The 16,452-nt window shown below is 45.4% G+C and overlaps 1 protein-coding gene across 2 annotated transcripts in view; it reads right to left on the bottom strand.

The window, feature by feature from the left end:
- Nucleotides 1–16,452, bottom strand: part of CHCHD3 (coiled-coil-helix-coiled-coil-helix domain containing 3) — a 322,595-nt gene that overhangs the window by 125,861 nt on the left and 180,282 nt on the right. The window contains exon 5 of one of the 2 annotated variants that reach the window (XM_063134644.1): nt 3,256–3,339. The exons of the other annotated variant lie outside the window; for it this stretch is intronic. Coding sequence (XP_062990714.1) covers nt 3,256–3,339 — 84 coding nt within the window. The remainder of the gene's footprint in view (nt 1–3,255; nt 3,340–16,452) is intronic. 2 annotated transcript variants of the gene reach the window in all.

Below are 16,452 nucleotides of genomic sequence, written 5' to 3'. Positions count from 1 at the left end.
ATAGTAGAACAATAAGGAGGGGAGGGGAGGGGTGCCACAGCAGAGAAGGCCCTCCTCCTGGTATCCACCTGCCTCACTTCCTTTGGCAGGGGCTCACAGAGAAGGACCCCTGAGGATGACCTTAGGGTCCGGGCAGGTACATATGGGAGGAGGCGTTCCTTCAGATAGCCTGGCCCCAAGCCGTTTAGGGCTTTAAATGTTAATACCAGCACTTTGAATCGGGCCCGGACCAATTGGGATGAGAGTCTGTGACTGGCCCAAAGTCACCCAGTGGGTTTCCATGGCCGAGTGGGGACTAGAACCCGGATTTCCTGACTCCCAGTCCAACACTTTAGCCACTACACCACACCGGCTACCTCTCTGTAGAACTCACTGCCACTTGATATCAGGCAGGTGCCAATGTTGTTCTGTTTTGGGCTTCTGCTTTATTTAAGCAAGCCTTCCTCAAGTAAAAGGCCAGCCGTGGTCCTATTAGCATAATTTGGCTTTAAATATTTTTATCCCTTGTATTTTGATGCCCCCCGCTCCTCCTCGTTCACAGCTCGGTAATCTTTTTTAGATGTAGAGTGGCTTAAAAATGTTGTCAATAAGTAATAAATAAACATATGTTAAGAATCCCCATAACAGATTGCGGGAAGAATGACTGAGATTCTATCATGCTTTCTCCTGGCAACACATTTCTTTTTCTCTCCCCACCTTCCTTTCTTTTGAGGATTCTTAACGTTGAGCCAGAATAAGAATTCTGGGAAACTCAAAACCAATCAATCCGATTTGTGATTTTTAGCTGGTTCTTATCAAAGTATCTTATCAAAGATAAGAACCAAGCTGGTTCTTATCCAAGCAAACAAGGAAGAAAGGAAGCCAGATTCCAGCTGGACATCAGGAAAAACTTCCTGACTGTTAGGGCAGTATGACAATGGAACCAGTTACCTAGGGAGGTTGTGGGCTCTCCCACACTAGAGGCCTTCAAGAGGCATCTGGACAACCATCTGTCAGGGATGCTTTAGGGTGGATTCCTACATTGAGCAGGGGGTTGGACTTGATGGCCTTGTAGGCCCCTTTCAACTCTGCTATTCTATGATTCTGTGATTTCAGAGTGCAGGACAAGGAATAATGGACTTAAATGACAGGGAATCCAGATTCTGGCTGGATACCAGGAAAAACTTCCTGACTGTTAGAGCAGTACGACAATGGAACCAATGACCCAGGGAGTTGGTGGCCTCTCCCACACTAGAGGCCTTCAAGAGGCAGCTGGACAACCACCTGTCGGGGATGCTTTAGGGTGGATTCCTGCATTGAGCAGTGGGTTGGACTCGATGGCCTTGTAGGCCCCTTCCAACTCTGCTATTCTATGATTCTGTGATTCTACCCCACCATAATGAGCCCCTTAAGTTCTTTAAATTTAAAAAAGCCAAAGTATAACAAATATTAGGCAGGAGAAAAATATCAAGAAGTCACACGAGAACCACCCTTACGGAAGTGAACTACTCTCTAGTCTGAACCACCCATGTGTCCAATCTGAACGACCAGGCATCCCAGAATAGCTCTTAACAAGAGAACCACAACTGTGGAACTCCTCTCCCAGGAAGGCTGGCCCAAATGCAAGCCTCCGCGTTTTCTGAAAAAAGTCCCCAGGCTTGTCCATTTTGAGCGGACTTTTTGAAACAGGTTAATGTTGTCACTGTGAGGGTTCTTTACATCAGCCCTAAACATGAAGAAGAAGACCAAAGGCTTGCTGGTTTGCAAAGCCCTTCTCTCTCCTCGCCGTGGTTCACACATTTATTATTAATTTATAAGTTGAATACCTGTTGCTGGGGAACATGGGTGGGAGAGTGCTGTTGCACCATGTCCTGCTTTGTTGGTCCCTGGTTGACCGCTGGTTGGCCACTGTGTGAACAGAGTGCTAGACTAGATGGACTCTAGGTGTGATGTTATTATTATTATTATTATTATTATTATTATTATTATTATTATTTATTTATTTATATAGCACCATCAATGTACATGGTGCTGTACAGAGTAAAACAGTAAATAGCAAGACTCTGCCGCATAGGCTTACAATCCAATAAAATCATAGTAAAACAATAAGGAGGGGAAGAGAATGCCAACAGGTACAGGGTAGGGTAAGCAGGCACAGGGTAGGGTAAGCAGGCACAGGGTAGGGTAAAACTAACAGTAGAAAGTAACAGTTCTTACGTTCTTATGTTTGGTGAGTGGATACATGATCTGTTTTCATTTGGATCTGTCCGACTGCATCCATTGACATAAGTCTTTATGATCTAGTGAAATTGATTTTTACAGATCCTTCTTTCCCTCTAGAGCCCCCTTCTAGCCTCCAAAATCTCCTCAAGAGTGTTGGATGATCCTCATGCACAGTGTGGGAAGTGGCCCAGGGAGCTGTAGAAAAATTGGTTAATTTGGGGAACATCGCATACCCCATTTTCCACAGTCATATTGTCCTGACAGTACTGTGTAAGTGTAGGGGGGGCATAAGACTCTGGCCAAACCCAAGACATATTTCTCCCTGAGGCAAAGGAGAAGACGGAATAACTTCCTAGCTGTTAGAGCAGTACGACAATGGAATCAGTTACCAAGGGAGGTTGTGGGCTCTCCCACACTAGAGGCCTTCAAGAGGCAGCTGGGCAACCATCTGCCAGGGATGCTTTAGGGTGGATTCCTGCATTGAGCAGGGGGTTGGACTCGATGGCCTTATAGGCCCCTTCCAACTCTGCTATTCTATGATTCTATACCCTTTCTTTTAATCAAATAACCCTCAAGACGGCTTACAAAAGGTTGTAATAATACACACACTCACAGAGAGACTTATCCCACAATGCCCAGCAGCCTTTAAGGCCCCCAGCTAAGAGATCTGACTCTAGCAGGCTTTCCATCAGTCCTACAATCCCAAGGCAAGTGTCAGTTACAGCAAAATTCTGTTTAGTAGGGCTGGATGGAAATCAAACTCCCTGCAATGATGGGGCCAGGTTGGTCTTCACTTTACTACAATCTACCCAGAATAATAGAATCATAGAACTGTAGAGTTGGAAAGGGCCTATAAGGCCAGTGAGTCCAACCCCCTGCTCAATGCTTCTTGGGTGGCAACCTTCCAGTTGGTCTCCTTTGACCGCCCTGGCTGGTTGCAAAGGCCATAGTGCGCTCCCCATCAGCTCTGCACATTTAAAACTAGCCAAAACCTAAGTGCTTAACAGGAATTAACAGCAAAACCCTTCATTAAAAGAGAATAAGCTCTCTCACCCTCTCTTCCAGTCGAGCCAGCTGCTCTTTGTAGTAAGTATCATGCTTCTTCAGCTCCCTGTCTCTCTCTTCCAGCTGCTTGGCCTAAAAAAAGCATCACAACACACACACACACACACACACAAAAGAGAGAGAAAACCGGATCAAGAAAAAGCAAACCCCAGCAAAGCATAAGTCTGGTATAAATTATGCCCGTTAACTCTTACATGGAGATGGAAGCCTGCAGCCTATACGGCTCTCCCAAGACAGTATATTAATAAGATCATGACCGGAGCATTGAGAAAGCTTAAGTGCTTTGCCCGTTGCATTTCTGTGTTTGTCAACAGCTGTGCCACAGTTCATACAAAACGAATTGAGGAAGAGTCAAGCAAACAGCACTGGAATGAATTCCTTAGTGAAAGACAGGTACTACCACGGTTCCAAAACGAAACGCACAGATTTTCAAACCAACAATGAGGTGGCCAGCATGCAATGAAAATTGCTGGAATAAAAGCACTGTAAATATAGATGTTTATGTAGTCAAATGCACAACTCACACCAAATTTCTGAATTGTCAGTGTCCGATTAGATTCAATTGACATCTATGACACACGTGACTTTTATATTATACGTGTAAACCACTTCTGAACTGTTTTAAGTCCCATCGGCACCCCGCGATTTTTTTCCAGGTTATTGCTGTTCGAGAAGAAGGCTGTCCAGGCCTTCGGGATGTTGGAGGAATCCGTCCAGGAAGGGGGTGAAGATTGCTACGCTTTAGTCAGCCTGCCCTCCCGATGCCCCCATCCCGGGACTTCAGCTTGCTTTCCAGTAATGCAGATCAAGTAAGTCCAGCTTAAGGATTTCCCAAATATTATTTATTTATTTATTTATTATTTGTGTAAATCAATTTGTGAAAATTGTGGCTGAAATTTGCGCAAATTTCTTCTTACAAACACACACATACTGAGAAAGTTCCCAGATTTCGGGAACGAATCATCAGCTTGTCTCACAAAAGCAAGCTGAGTTGGGGGGTGCCATGAGAATCCGCAGGCCCTGGACATGGGCATCCTCACCAGGGCTGTTAGCCTGGAGGCAGGCAGATGGTTTAGTGGAGATATACCGTAAACGCGCAACGCAGTCTGTACTGCGGCAACCGGCTTTTTGCACTGAGCAAGGCGGCAGCTTTATTGGCCCTGACGGCAAACCAGGGGAACAGCTGCAGTGTTACCCTCTGGCTATCTACAGCGCAGCCTTTCCCCAGCCTGACGCCTTCCAGATGTGTTAGACTGCAGCTCCCACCGTCCTCAGCCAGCATGGCCACATGGCTGAGGACGGTGGGAGTTGTAGTCCAACATACTGGAGCGCACCAGGCTGCAGAAGGTTGATCGGCTGTGTTGGAGCTGCTTTGCAGGTGAAATCAAACTGGTAGTTTCCTCTGCTTGCAAGCTGCCATGGTGCTGCAGGAGTAAGGTAGGAGTAAAGCAGGAGTAAGGCCAGATTTCCTTGACTGAACCCCCTTGCAACACCAGACAAAGCTGATTATTCCCATTCCTACTTCTGTGCAGAACTACAATGATTTCTCAGCAGGCGCTAAGGCAAAAACAAGTTGCATTAGCCAAAACTGTTTTAGGATTGTACCATAGATATGCCTCCCCAAGATAGCAAGATTACTCAAATCCTTGAAAGTCTACAAAAGGCTATACGCTTGCCTGGATCATTATCCTTTTAAACACAAAAGTGCTCCAAGAAAACCACCGCTAGTTATCGAGTAATTTGGGGAAGCTTTAATGTTTGCAGTGTAGGTACGAGAGAGACAGATACATCCTCGCACGTTTTAAGCTAAAGCATTAGTCTTTCATCTCTGAATAATATTTTTGCTTGCAAAGTTTCCCTCACTGCTGATCAAAGAGGTAATTTTAGTTTCCTCCCCCCCCCCTCCCTTCGAGAATACACTGCCTAGAAGAAATGAGGCTTGCAATGCACAGTCCTTGAGAATAGAATGGTTATCCAGGGATCAGTAAGAGGACATGGAACATTTCACTTCTAGGATCCCAGTGAAATGTCAGCCCAAACCAGGGTGGATAAAAAATAAATTAAATCATTTTTGTACTTTTTTAAATCTAAGTTTATCAAAAAGAACAACTTGGATATCATCATCATCATCATTATCATCATCACCAATTACATTTCTATAACAACCAATAGCCAAAACTATCTGGAAGGTTGACAACAATGGATAATATTAAATAATCTGTATAAGCATGTTAATCCTACAGCTAAATCTAAAAAACCTGAAATGGTGCCTTCTGCTCGACTCACTGCGTTAAAGGTTTTTCTATGTAAATGAAGAGCCAATCTAATCATTTTTTCAAATATACATTTTTACAGTCTAGCTAACAAACACAGGCATTTCATTTCATGAAAACAAACTGCTCTACTTTGACCAGAACTTGTATTGTCATATCAGTCCTAGGCAATTGGAATTTGTGCACTGCTTAGGTTTTGTGAGGGTAAAGCAGAATCAAGGCACAGAGAAGCAGAAAAGAGTAACATTGGAACGAAGAACAGAAGACTAAATTGTCCGGTGTGCAAGTTCCTATTTTCTCACATTGAGCCTCACATGCTGTTATGGCTGCTGGTCATAAGGAAGACCCCATAAAGCAACCTGCCCCAGCCTGATGCCTTCAGATGCCTTGAGACGTTTTTCTCCCTCTCTCAAAATACTAGAACCCAATGGGGTCATCCCATGAAGCTAATGGGTGGGAGATCCAGGACAAATAAAAGGAAGTGTGTTCAGAGGAGGGCAACCAGGATGATCAGGGGTCTGGAAACAAAGCCCTATGAAGAGAGACTGAAAGAACTGGGCATGTTCAGCCTGGAGAAGAGAAGATTGAGGGGAGACATGATAGCACTCTTCAAATACTTAAAAGGTTGTCACACAGAGGAGGGCCAGGATCTCTTCTCGATCCTCCCAGAGTGCAGGACACGGAATAACGGGCTCAAGTTAAAGGAAGCCAGATTCCGGCTGGACATCAGGAAAAACTTCCTGACTGTTAGAGCAGTACGACAATGGAATCAGTTACCTAGGGAGGTTGTGGGCTCTCCCACACTAGAGGCCTTCAAGAGGCAGCTGAACAACCATCTGTCAGGGATGCTTTAGGGTGGATTCCTACATTGAGCAGGGGGTTGGACTCGATGGCCTTATAGGCCCCTTCCAACTCTGCCATTCTATGATTCTATGAAGGACTTCTTCACACAGCGCATGAGCCTGGATGCCCAGGTTTCGGCGGTGGCCAGGAGTGCATTTGCACAGTTAAAGCTAGTGCGCCAGCTGCGCCCGTTCCTTGAGATGTCGGACCTGGCCACGGTGAGACATGCCTTAGTTACATCCCGACTGGATTAATGTAACGGGCTCTACGTGGGGCTGCCTTTGAAGAGTGTTCGGAAACTCCAGCTGGTTCAAAGAGCTGCAGCCAGATTGTTGACCGGGGCTGGTTACAGGGAGCAGACAACTCCCCTGTTAAAACAGCTCCACTGGCTTCCAGTCTGTTTCCGGGCACAAGTTCTGGTTATGACCTATAAAGCCCTATATGGCTCGGGTCCAGGTTATTTGAAAGACCGTATTCTCCCTTATGAGCCTGCCTGTGCTTTGAGATCTTCTGGAGAAGCCTTTCTTTCAGTCCCACCATCTTCACAGGCGTGTTTGGTGGGAACATGGGAGAGGACCTTCTCGGTGGTTGCTCCAGTGCTCTGGAACTCTCTTCCCGGGGAAGCTAGGCTGGCTCCCTCCTTGATGGGCTTTCGGAAGCAGGCTAAAACTTTTTTGTTCCAGCAGGCCTTTGGAGAATAATCTGGCCCTCTGTCTATGTTAATGCTTTTGTCCGGGCAAAACCATAGAGGAAGCTGAAGGAAATGAAGCCTCACTCCTAAACTGCCTCACCCGACCACCAGAAATAGGGCAAAGAACAGACCAGAAACCCAATGGTATGTCTGATCTGCGCATACAGCAGGCTGAGAAACCCACTTAAGAGGCAGAGTATATCTCGCATTCTCAAAGTGGGGAAGAGCACCCCTTAGAGAAGTCCAAGATGTTGCTAGGGTCTTCAATAAACTCCTCTCCCTCCCCACCCCCCGGGCAACCTGCACCATTTGGGTCTTTCCTCTGTTTTTTGAAAACCTCTCTGTTGCTCTATGCTTCTTCTAATAAAGAGCTGCCATGTTTGGAGTAACATCGCTGGTCTGTGTAGCCCAGTGATGACTTCCCCAACTGGCAATGATTCCCCACGGTCTCAGGCGGGTAGGATCTTTCCTAGCCCTGAAATCTTCTAAGTGGAGATGTCGGGGATTGAATCTGGGGCTTGCTACATGCAAAGCGTGTTCTCTACCACGGAGCTTTGGGCTCTTCCATAAAATATAAAGCTGTGTTATACAGTGTCACACTACTGGCTTCTGTAGCCCAGTCCATCTATTCTGCTTCCTTCTCGTTTGGAGGGATTGACAAGAGCTACTATAATTATGGTATTTTGACTTTATTACACCCAAGAAGGCAAAAAAGGAGGCTTTATTGCACCCAAGGTTTTATTACACCCAAGGAGGCAAAAAGGAGGCTTTATTGCACCCAAGGAGGTTTTATTACACCCAAGGAGGCAAAAAAGGAGGCTTTATTGCATCCAAGGAGGTTTTATTACACCCAAGGAGGCAAAAAGGAGGCTTTATTGCACCCAAGGAGGTTTTATTACACCCAAGGAGTCCAAAAAGGAGGCTTTATTGCAGCCAAGGAGGTTTTATTACACCCAAGGAGGCAAAAAGGAGGCTTTATTGCACCCAAGGAGGTTTTATTACACCCAAGGAGGCAAAAAAGGAGGCTTTATTGTACCCAAGGAGGTTTTATTACACCCAAGGAAGCAAAAAAGGAGGCTTTATTGCACCCAAGGAGGTTTTATTACACCCAAGGAGGCCAAAAAGGAGGCTTTATTGCACCCAAGGAGGTTTTATTACACCCAAGGAGGCCAAAAAGGAGGCTTTATTGCACCCAAGGAGGTTTTATTACACCCAAGGAGGCCAAAAAGGAGGCTTTATTGCACCCAAGGAGGTTTTATTACACCCAAGGAGGCTTACCTCTGACAACATTTGAGAATTCCTGCATGAACCCACCCAAGAATAATTTATTCGCTTATAACTTATCCCCTTCATTATTTGTGGCTTTGCTCCTTCCCTTTCCCATTACCTAGCCAGGCTTTCTGCTCCTTGGGAATCACTATTATTGCACATAGCTTTTGTTGTCTGTGATATATATATTCTACTTTGCTGATTGGAATTCTTGAATGTATTGCTTACCTTAATTTCCATCTCCTGGAAGCATGTAAATCCAGAAAACAAAACCATGAATTTATGAAGCAAACAGCATATAAATAGAAACATAAAAATGTGCAAGACGCATCCTAACTCTCACAGTTGTTGCCACCTAGATAACTTTTCCAAAAGAAAAAAGAAAAAGTTGGGAACAAAAATTGGGGCTTAGATTCAAAAATTAATGGGCAACATTCTCATATTTTTAAACATTCAAAAGATTAGATGAGATAAGCCCACTTTTGGGGGCTGACTGCCCAATACGTAAATCAGCAGAGGTATGACAATATGAAAACTGGATCACAGGAAGGTATTTTGAATCTGGTTCCAACTTTGGGCAAGTTTTGCCATTAATTTTCTCCACTTGAGAAAATTTTCCACTTTTCGCCCATAAAGATTTCCAGACCCTCCATAATTTCATAGATGAAAATAGTGTATTGGTCTGCCCAAATTTGTTGTTTATTCTAATTTATAATTAAATTTCTATTCCACAATTTCTTCTCCATGTGAGGCACTCAAGATGGTTAACAAAAACAGGCCAAAAATATTACGATCAATAAAAATACAATACAGCAGATGACACTTCAGGCTCTGTGCTTAGCGATACTGTGGTTCTCTGGGGCTAGCACGATGCTGTCGTACACAACACTATAAGCCATGGTTAGAGCCGCTAACCCTGCTGTAGACAGGTCTGACTGTGGTTAGTGAGCGAGCAGGGTTTAGCAAAATTCATCGCACAAGACACCAAAAGCCTTAATCAGCAGGGTTTAAGGTGTCTTCTGAACAGGCCCAATGTCAAAACTGCATCAGAAGAAAAATGAGAGGAGAAAAATGCCCGGACAGTATTAAAGAACACCACACATCACAGCAGAGACAGCAGTAGAGCCAAAGTCTGTGGTGGGAAAAGAGAGATGTCTTCAGATGGACAAAGAGGTAGAAAGTCTAACGTCTTGGGGCAGGGAGTTCATATGGGGTGCTCCCACCGGGAAAGCTCAGTGGCTGCAATCATGCCTCCGAAGGTGTCAGAACGGACCATGAAAGCTTAATGGAGCCTCCATGTTTAGAGGCAGTATATCAGAACAAACAGGGAAGATGTGGGCACCCAGGGGACACACTGGTTGGCCACAGTGAGAAACAAGTCATTGGATTAGTTGGTCCTTTTAGCCAAGCCACGAAGGTTCTTACAATCTAACTTGTTTTCCGCACTCTCTATTCTCTCCGGAAGAATCAGAGCGTACTTCCCTTATATACTGCTGAGCACTCTTCTTCACATGATAAATGCCATGTTCATGACCCACACTGATTTGGAAACAAAGACAGTAGCTGTTCCTTGGTTCAAAACATACAGGTGCCCTTAGGATGTTTTGGACTACAAGTTCCATCAGGCTTAGCTAGCATGGCCAACGGTCAGGGATCATGTGCGCTGCAGCCCAAAACATTTGGAGGGAACCCGCTTGCCTACTCCTGTGAAGCCAAGTGCAATAATCCTATAATACATTATCAATAGTACATAAAGAACCTTACCAGCTGCAGTACATAAAATTTATTTATTTATTTATTTAGAATATTTATATACCGCTCCCCAATGAAAAATTTTGGAGCGGAGTACAAGATAAAATGAAAATAAAAACAGAATAAAACAGTTAAAACAAAATTTAAAAGAAGCAAAAACAGAGATCCAAGGCTGCATATTAAGGAAAGGCTTCTTGGAATAAAGATGTTTTCAGGAGGCGTCGAAAGGAGTACAAGGATGGCGCCTGCCTGACCTCCAGAGGCAGGGAGTTCCACAGGAGGGGGGCCACCACGCTGAAGGCTCTTCCCCTGGTGGATTCCAATTGGAGGATGGATCTATGTGGAACCACCAGGAGCAGACCCTCGGATGACCTCAATGACCAGGCAGGTTGGTAAGGGAGAAGGCGCTCTCTCAGGCATCCTGGTCCCAAGTTGTTTAGGGCTTTGTACACAAGTACAAGAACCTTCAATCTGGCCCGGTAGCGAATAGGCAGCCAGTGCAGTTCCCTCAGCAGAGGAGTTCCATGCTGGAAAGGGGCAGCTCCAGACAACAGCCGAGCTGCAGCATTCTGCACTAGCTCCAGCTTCCGGAGCAGCTTCAAGGGAAGCCCCACATAGAGCGCATTGCAGTAATCCAATCTTGAGGTTACCAATGCCTGTACCACTGTGGTCAAGCTATCCCTGTCCAGGAGAGGCCATAGTTGGCGAACCAACCGAAGATGGTAAAAGGCACTCCGAGCCATGGCGGCTACTTGAGCCTCCAACGACAGAAATGGGTCTAAGAGTAGCCCCAAACTACGAACCTGTTCTTTCAGAGGCAGGGCCACCCCATCCAGAACAGGCAATGAGCCTGCCTCCCGGACTCGGGAACCACTCACCCACAGGGCTTCCGTCTTGCCAGGATTCAGTCTCAGTTTATTGGCCCTCATCCAGCCCATTACTGGATGACAGCTAAGATACTTTAATGTTCATGTATTTGGTCACTAGAGCAAACATGCATGTATTACTTCACTCAGAGTGAATTCTAGAGATCTGGGAGGAGCAGCTGAAACTTGAAGAACAGCAACTCTAACAACTCACACTAACAAACATTTTAGAAGGCACCTCCAAAATCTCTGGCACAGGCCCAACAGGACCAAGGCCAGGTTTGAGAAGATTAGAACCATCCCTAATATATTGGGGTTCCTTGGAGATGATGGGTTTCAGAAGCCCCAAATTCACTCCACTCATTTGCCCAGAGGGAGCTGAAGAATATGAAGCCAATAGAGAGGAAACTCACCGGGGGAGGGGGGGTGTCACAAAGCAATTTGAATTTCCAACATTTCAGGGCTCTAGGAAATTTAAGAGTATAACAAAACAAAGGAAAAGGTCAGGTATGCATAGTAAGTGGAGGCTGCAAGGTACCTAATCACAAACGAATTCTCCTGGCTGACTTCAACAGATCAATTAAAAGCAATTGCCTGGACCTCTCAGAAGGAAAACAAAAGCAGCAAATTAACAGAGTCGCTGCTGTGGAACGAGAAGAGACGCACAAGAGAAAATTAAAGGATGTCTAAACTTTAAGAAGTAGAACGCACCAACACCTTGTAAGACGTCACCCTGGTTCATCCACACCTTTTCATCACCACCACCTGATTATTCAACACTTTGTGAAATGTGTCAGCTGGTTCCATTGAAAAGCGTTAGGTGAGAGGTGACCGGAAAGTTCTTTCACTGGTGTTTGATCTGGGATGGTCCATTCACACATGCAAGTCATCAAGTGATGAACATCCATGTGTGAACCAGCCCTGGCTTTCCCCATCCCATTCAGTTTCCTTCAAATGAGGATACTACGCCGCTGCATATTAAGAAACAACATGGGGTCTCAGGGTGCTGGAATGAGCATTAAAGTAGAGGCTGGATCTCAGTGAGCACCAGAGAGCAGGCATTTGGGAATTCTTAGCTCAAATATAGCACAACACAGATCCCTTACAATTTGGATGATGGAGTGGACCTTTAGTAGTGCATGGAATCCTGTCTTGGAATAGGAAAGTGGGACAAGGTTAACTTTGGCTCTTGAAGCCTTATTAGCTTGATAGCACTTCTTCATTCCCAAAACTATGTAGGCCAATGCAAGCCAGGAGTTGCGCCTTCGTGGGGAGAAAAGGATGAAATGGCAAAGCCCAATGGGAAGAAGTTCATTTGCAATTGAACAAGGCTACAATCACAAAAGGGAGATCATTTTAGTTGCTCTTTTCTACACTAAAATGATGAAGGGGCTGGAGCATCTCCCCTATGAGGGAAGGTTACATCAACTGGGATTTTTTAACTTGGGAAAAAGGAGGCTAAGGGGAGACATGATAGAGGTGGCCAAAATTATGCATGGCGTGGAGAATGTGGATAGGGAGACATTTTTCTCCGTCTCTCAAAATACTAGAACTCAATGGGGTCAATCCCATGAAACTGATGGGTGGGAGATCCAGGACAGAGAAAAGGAAGGTCTTCTTCACACACCACATAGTTAAATTATGGAACTCACTACCACAAGATGTAGTGATGGCCACCAATCTGGATGGCTTTAAAAGGGGGTTGGATAAATTCCTGGAGGCAAAGGCTATCAATGGCTACTAGCCCTGAGGGTTGTGTGCTATCTCCAGTATTCGAGGCAATAAGACTGTGTGCACCAGTTTCTGGGGGACATGGGTGGGAGGGTGCTGTTGCACCATGTCCTGCTTGTTGGTCCCTGGCCGATGGCTGGTTGGCCACTGTGTGAACAGAGTGCTGGACTAGATGGACCCTTGGTCTGATCCAGCATGGCACGTCTTATGAGATAAAGAGGCATTGTGGGACAGATGCTCTATGGAAGGTTTTTGGCTTAGTAACTAGATTTTACCTAATACTTGAAGCTAGAGGAAATGAAAGGAGCATCTGTGGCTATAGAAGTTTACCTGCCCTAGGAGTGAAAGACATGTTATCTGAGAGCTTTTCCAAGGATGCCATTTACAGATATATATATTCATACACATCACAATGGTATTTTCAACAGAGGAATGAGAACAGGCACCGATCCTTAGCTGGTACCTGTTAATCACTTGGGCAGGAGAAAGGCAAGCCTGAAACTGGAGCCCAGTTGACTCATGACGTGGCCAAGCAGCGGGAGATCTTGAACTGACAAGAGCAAACAGCGTGCTGGACGAGATGGACCTTTGGTGTGATCCAGAAAGGATCTTTTGGCTGAAGGTGCGGAGGCATGCCAATGTGGAGCACCTGACATTCTTGTTGGGAGATGGCCATTGCTTAGGCCATTTCCTATGACGTTTTCCCAAGGAAGCCATTGATCGTTCTAGCTCAATGCTGTCTGCCTGACTGGGAGTGACTCTCCAAGGTCTTTCCCAGCAATTCTACCAGAGATCCAATAAGCCTGTGTGTACCAGTTGTTGGGGAACATGGGTGGGTGGGAGGGTGCTGTTGCACCATGTCCTGCTTGTTCATCCCTGGCTGATGGCTGGTTGGCCACGGTGTGCTGGACTATTATTATATTATTATTATATTTATTTGTATCCCGCCTTTTGCCCAATGCTGGGCCTCAAGGCGGCCTTACAAAGTTTAAAATATACATGGGGGGGAGGGAGAAACAAAACCATAAACATTTAAAAAACACAACAAAATTATAAGACATTAACCTAGATGGAGAGCCAGACTATTCTCCAAAGGCCTGCTGGAACAAAGAAGTCTTTGCCTGCTTCCGAAAGCCCATCAAGGAGGGAGCCAGCCTAGCTTCCCCGGGAAGAGAGTTCCAGAACACCGGAGCAGCCACCGAGAAGGCTCTCTCCCATGTCCCCACCAAGCGTGCCTGTGAAGAAGGTGGGACTGAAAGAAGGGCTTCTCCAGAAGATCTCAAAGCATGGGCAGGCTCATACATTCTTTCAAATAACCTGGACCCAAGCCATATAGGGCTTTATAGGTCATCACCAGCACTTTGACTAGATGGACCCTTGGTCTGATTGAGCAGGGCATTTCTTATGTTCTTAAGAGATGCAAATGGTTCAATCCTATTGGATCCTCCCATAAGATTTTAACCGGGGGCTTTCCTGGTTCTTAGCACAATCTCTTAGCCACTATGTTATACTAGATCCTCCGCAGTATCAGTGGCATAAGGTAATTAATCTCTACTGCAACCAAACTGGTTCAGTGACAACCAAGAAGTATGCTTTTCTGTTCTGTGAGAAGAATTGCAGGAATTGCCAAGCACATGAATAATTCACATGAGTAGTATCCACCGAGTAGCCAATGACATTTGTATTTTCCAAATAATGCAAAGCAAGCAAAAAAAGAAAGAAGAAAAAAATCCAAATAAAATATAGAAGCCGCAGCAACATTTATACAGGAGGTAGCATAAACATGCCACAGGCAGAGAATTCACTGCTGATATATACACTGGCAAGGAAATATTATATTTATGGGTCTGCAGAACATGATCTCAGCGAATATCAATTAGCCGTAACAAAATAATTAACAGTGACCATGTATTCAATTAGCTGAATGTTGCACTTTAGTTGTAAATGAGAAACCATACAAGGTTCAGGGCTTCTTTCTCATGGTAGTTCTAATAAACACACTGAACTTTGGAACACCTTGAAGTGGGAGGTCATCTCTGAAAGTTTAATCTTAAATTCTGAGATACCCAAGTCAAACCAATGCCAAATCAGGTGTGGCAATAAGAACACTGAAGGTCAATGTTGAGGCTGACTGTAGCTTAACCTTGGCTTGGTAAGTAAATATGGAGGGATGCAATGAAGGATGGTGACTCTGGTTTCAGTAGGGCTGTAAATCCATTCTGGGTTTCAGCCAGAACAAGCCAGAAGCTACCCAAGGTGCTGAACCCTATCCCCAAGGTTCAGCACCTGGGATAGCTTCTTTAGAGTTCTGGCTTAAACCCAGAATGGATTCACGGCCCCACCGAAATCTGAGCCACCAGCCTCAACTGGTTGTGTGTGTGCATGTGTGCGTGTGTGTTTGTGTGTGTGTAGGCACACTTAGAACTCTACTGCAGGCTTTGTTCCCCAGAAGCAGCGAATTTACAGTCTTACTCTGAATGGCAACCATCAGGCTGCACAGAGAAGCTTTATTCTCCCTGTGCAGTAATAGGCATGGCCAATCGATGGCTTCATCTCAAAGGAGGAATATAAAAGATAGAGATGTTTGCAAGAAGAAACCTTAGCACGTAATGACAAAACCCTTTTTTTAAAAAAAAAACCAGCCGGATCTGGGAAAGATGATAAAAAGCCTAGCACCAAGACAGAAGAGTATTGAGTGCCAACTTCCTGCCTGAATATATCTGAGCAACTACTTATGAAGGATTCAACATCATTATTCTCCACAACTATACTTGCAGTCAAAAAATTATGCTGCACAGCATCCTGATCCCAGTTTCAGTATTGTCAACTAAAAAGAAGAGAACAAAAGTAAGCCGTAGGATAGAGAATGTTGACTTTTACCTAGGAGATTTGCATTCAGATTCAACTCTTGACAGATTCTCCAAGTCATTTTCCAGGGGCGGAAAGCTTTCACTTGTCTACATAATGTTAACTTATTTATTTATTTATTTATTGCATTTCTATACTGCCTTTCAGCCAAAATTCTCTGGGCAGTTCACAACACAAAAAACCTAAACATATGGGTGTGAGGGTGCTGTTGTACCATGTCCTAGTTGTCCATTCCTGACCGATGGCTGGTTGGCCACTGTGTGAACAAAGTGCTGGACTAGATGGACCCATGGTCTGATCCAGGATGGTACTTCTTATGTTTTTATGCACCATCACCTTTCATTGTCAGGCCCCATCAAGTAAAAGGGGCACCCCTGGCAGGAACGTCATTGGAGGAGGAGGCTGAGTCGCAGGGAATCTTGCAGCCCAGCGTGGACCCTGCAGTGTGGACCTTCTGGAACAGGACCGGACCACAAGGCCCATGCTGGGGCCAGGAGGAGTCAACCCACCCCTACCCACCCATCCACCCCCGTGGACAATCTGGGACAGGGATCAGGCCCTGGGTACATCAGGAAGAAGGACCCAGCTAGAAAGGTATTCTGTTGCTTGGTGATGCAATACTTCATAGAATCATAGAATAGCAGAGTTGGAAGGGGCCTATAAGGCCATCGAGTCCAACCCCCTGCTCAATGCAGGAATCCACCCTAAAGCATCCCTGACAGATGGCTGTCCAGCTTCTTCTGACCCACTCCTTGCGCACTGGCTTGTAGTTCTACCTTCCTGACTAGACACCCCCCCGAACCCCTGCTGTTTCTCAGCATCTGGGTCCCGGAACCTGCTCCTGGCCCTGGGAGACAGTTTATTCCCTGTCTTGGTGGTAGATGGGGAATAT

Source organism: Elgaria multicarinata, chromosome 9, assembly GCF_023053635.1.
Source record: "Elgaria multicarinata webbii isolate HBS135686 ecotype San Diego chromosome 9, rElgMul1.1.pri, whole genome shotgun sequence".
NCBI lineage: Eukaryota > Metazoa > Chordata > Lepidosauria > Squamata > Anguidae > Elgaria > Elgaria multicarinata.
Note: the sequence above shows the minus strand (reverse complement) of the source record. Positions and strands in the feature narration are given on the sequence as shown.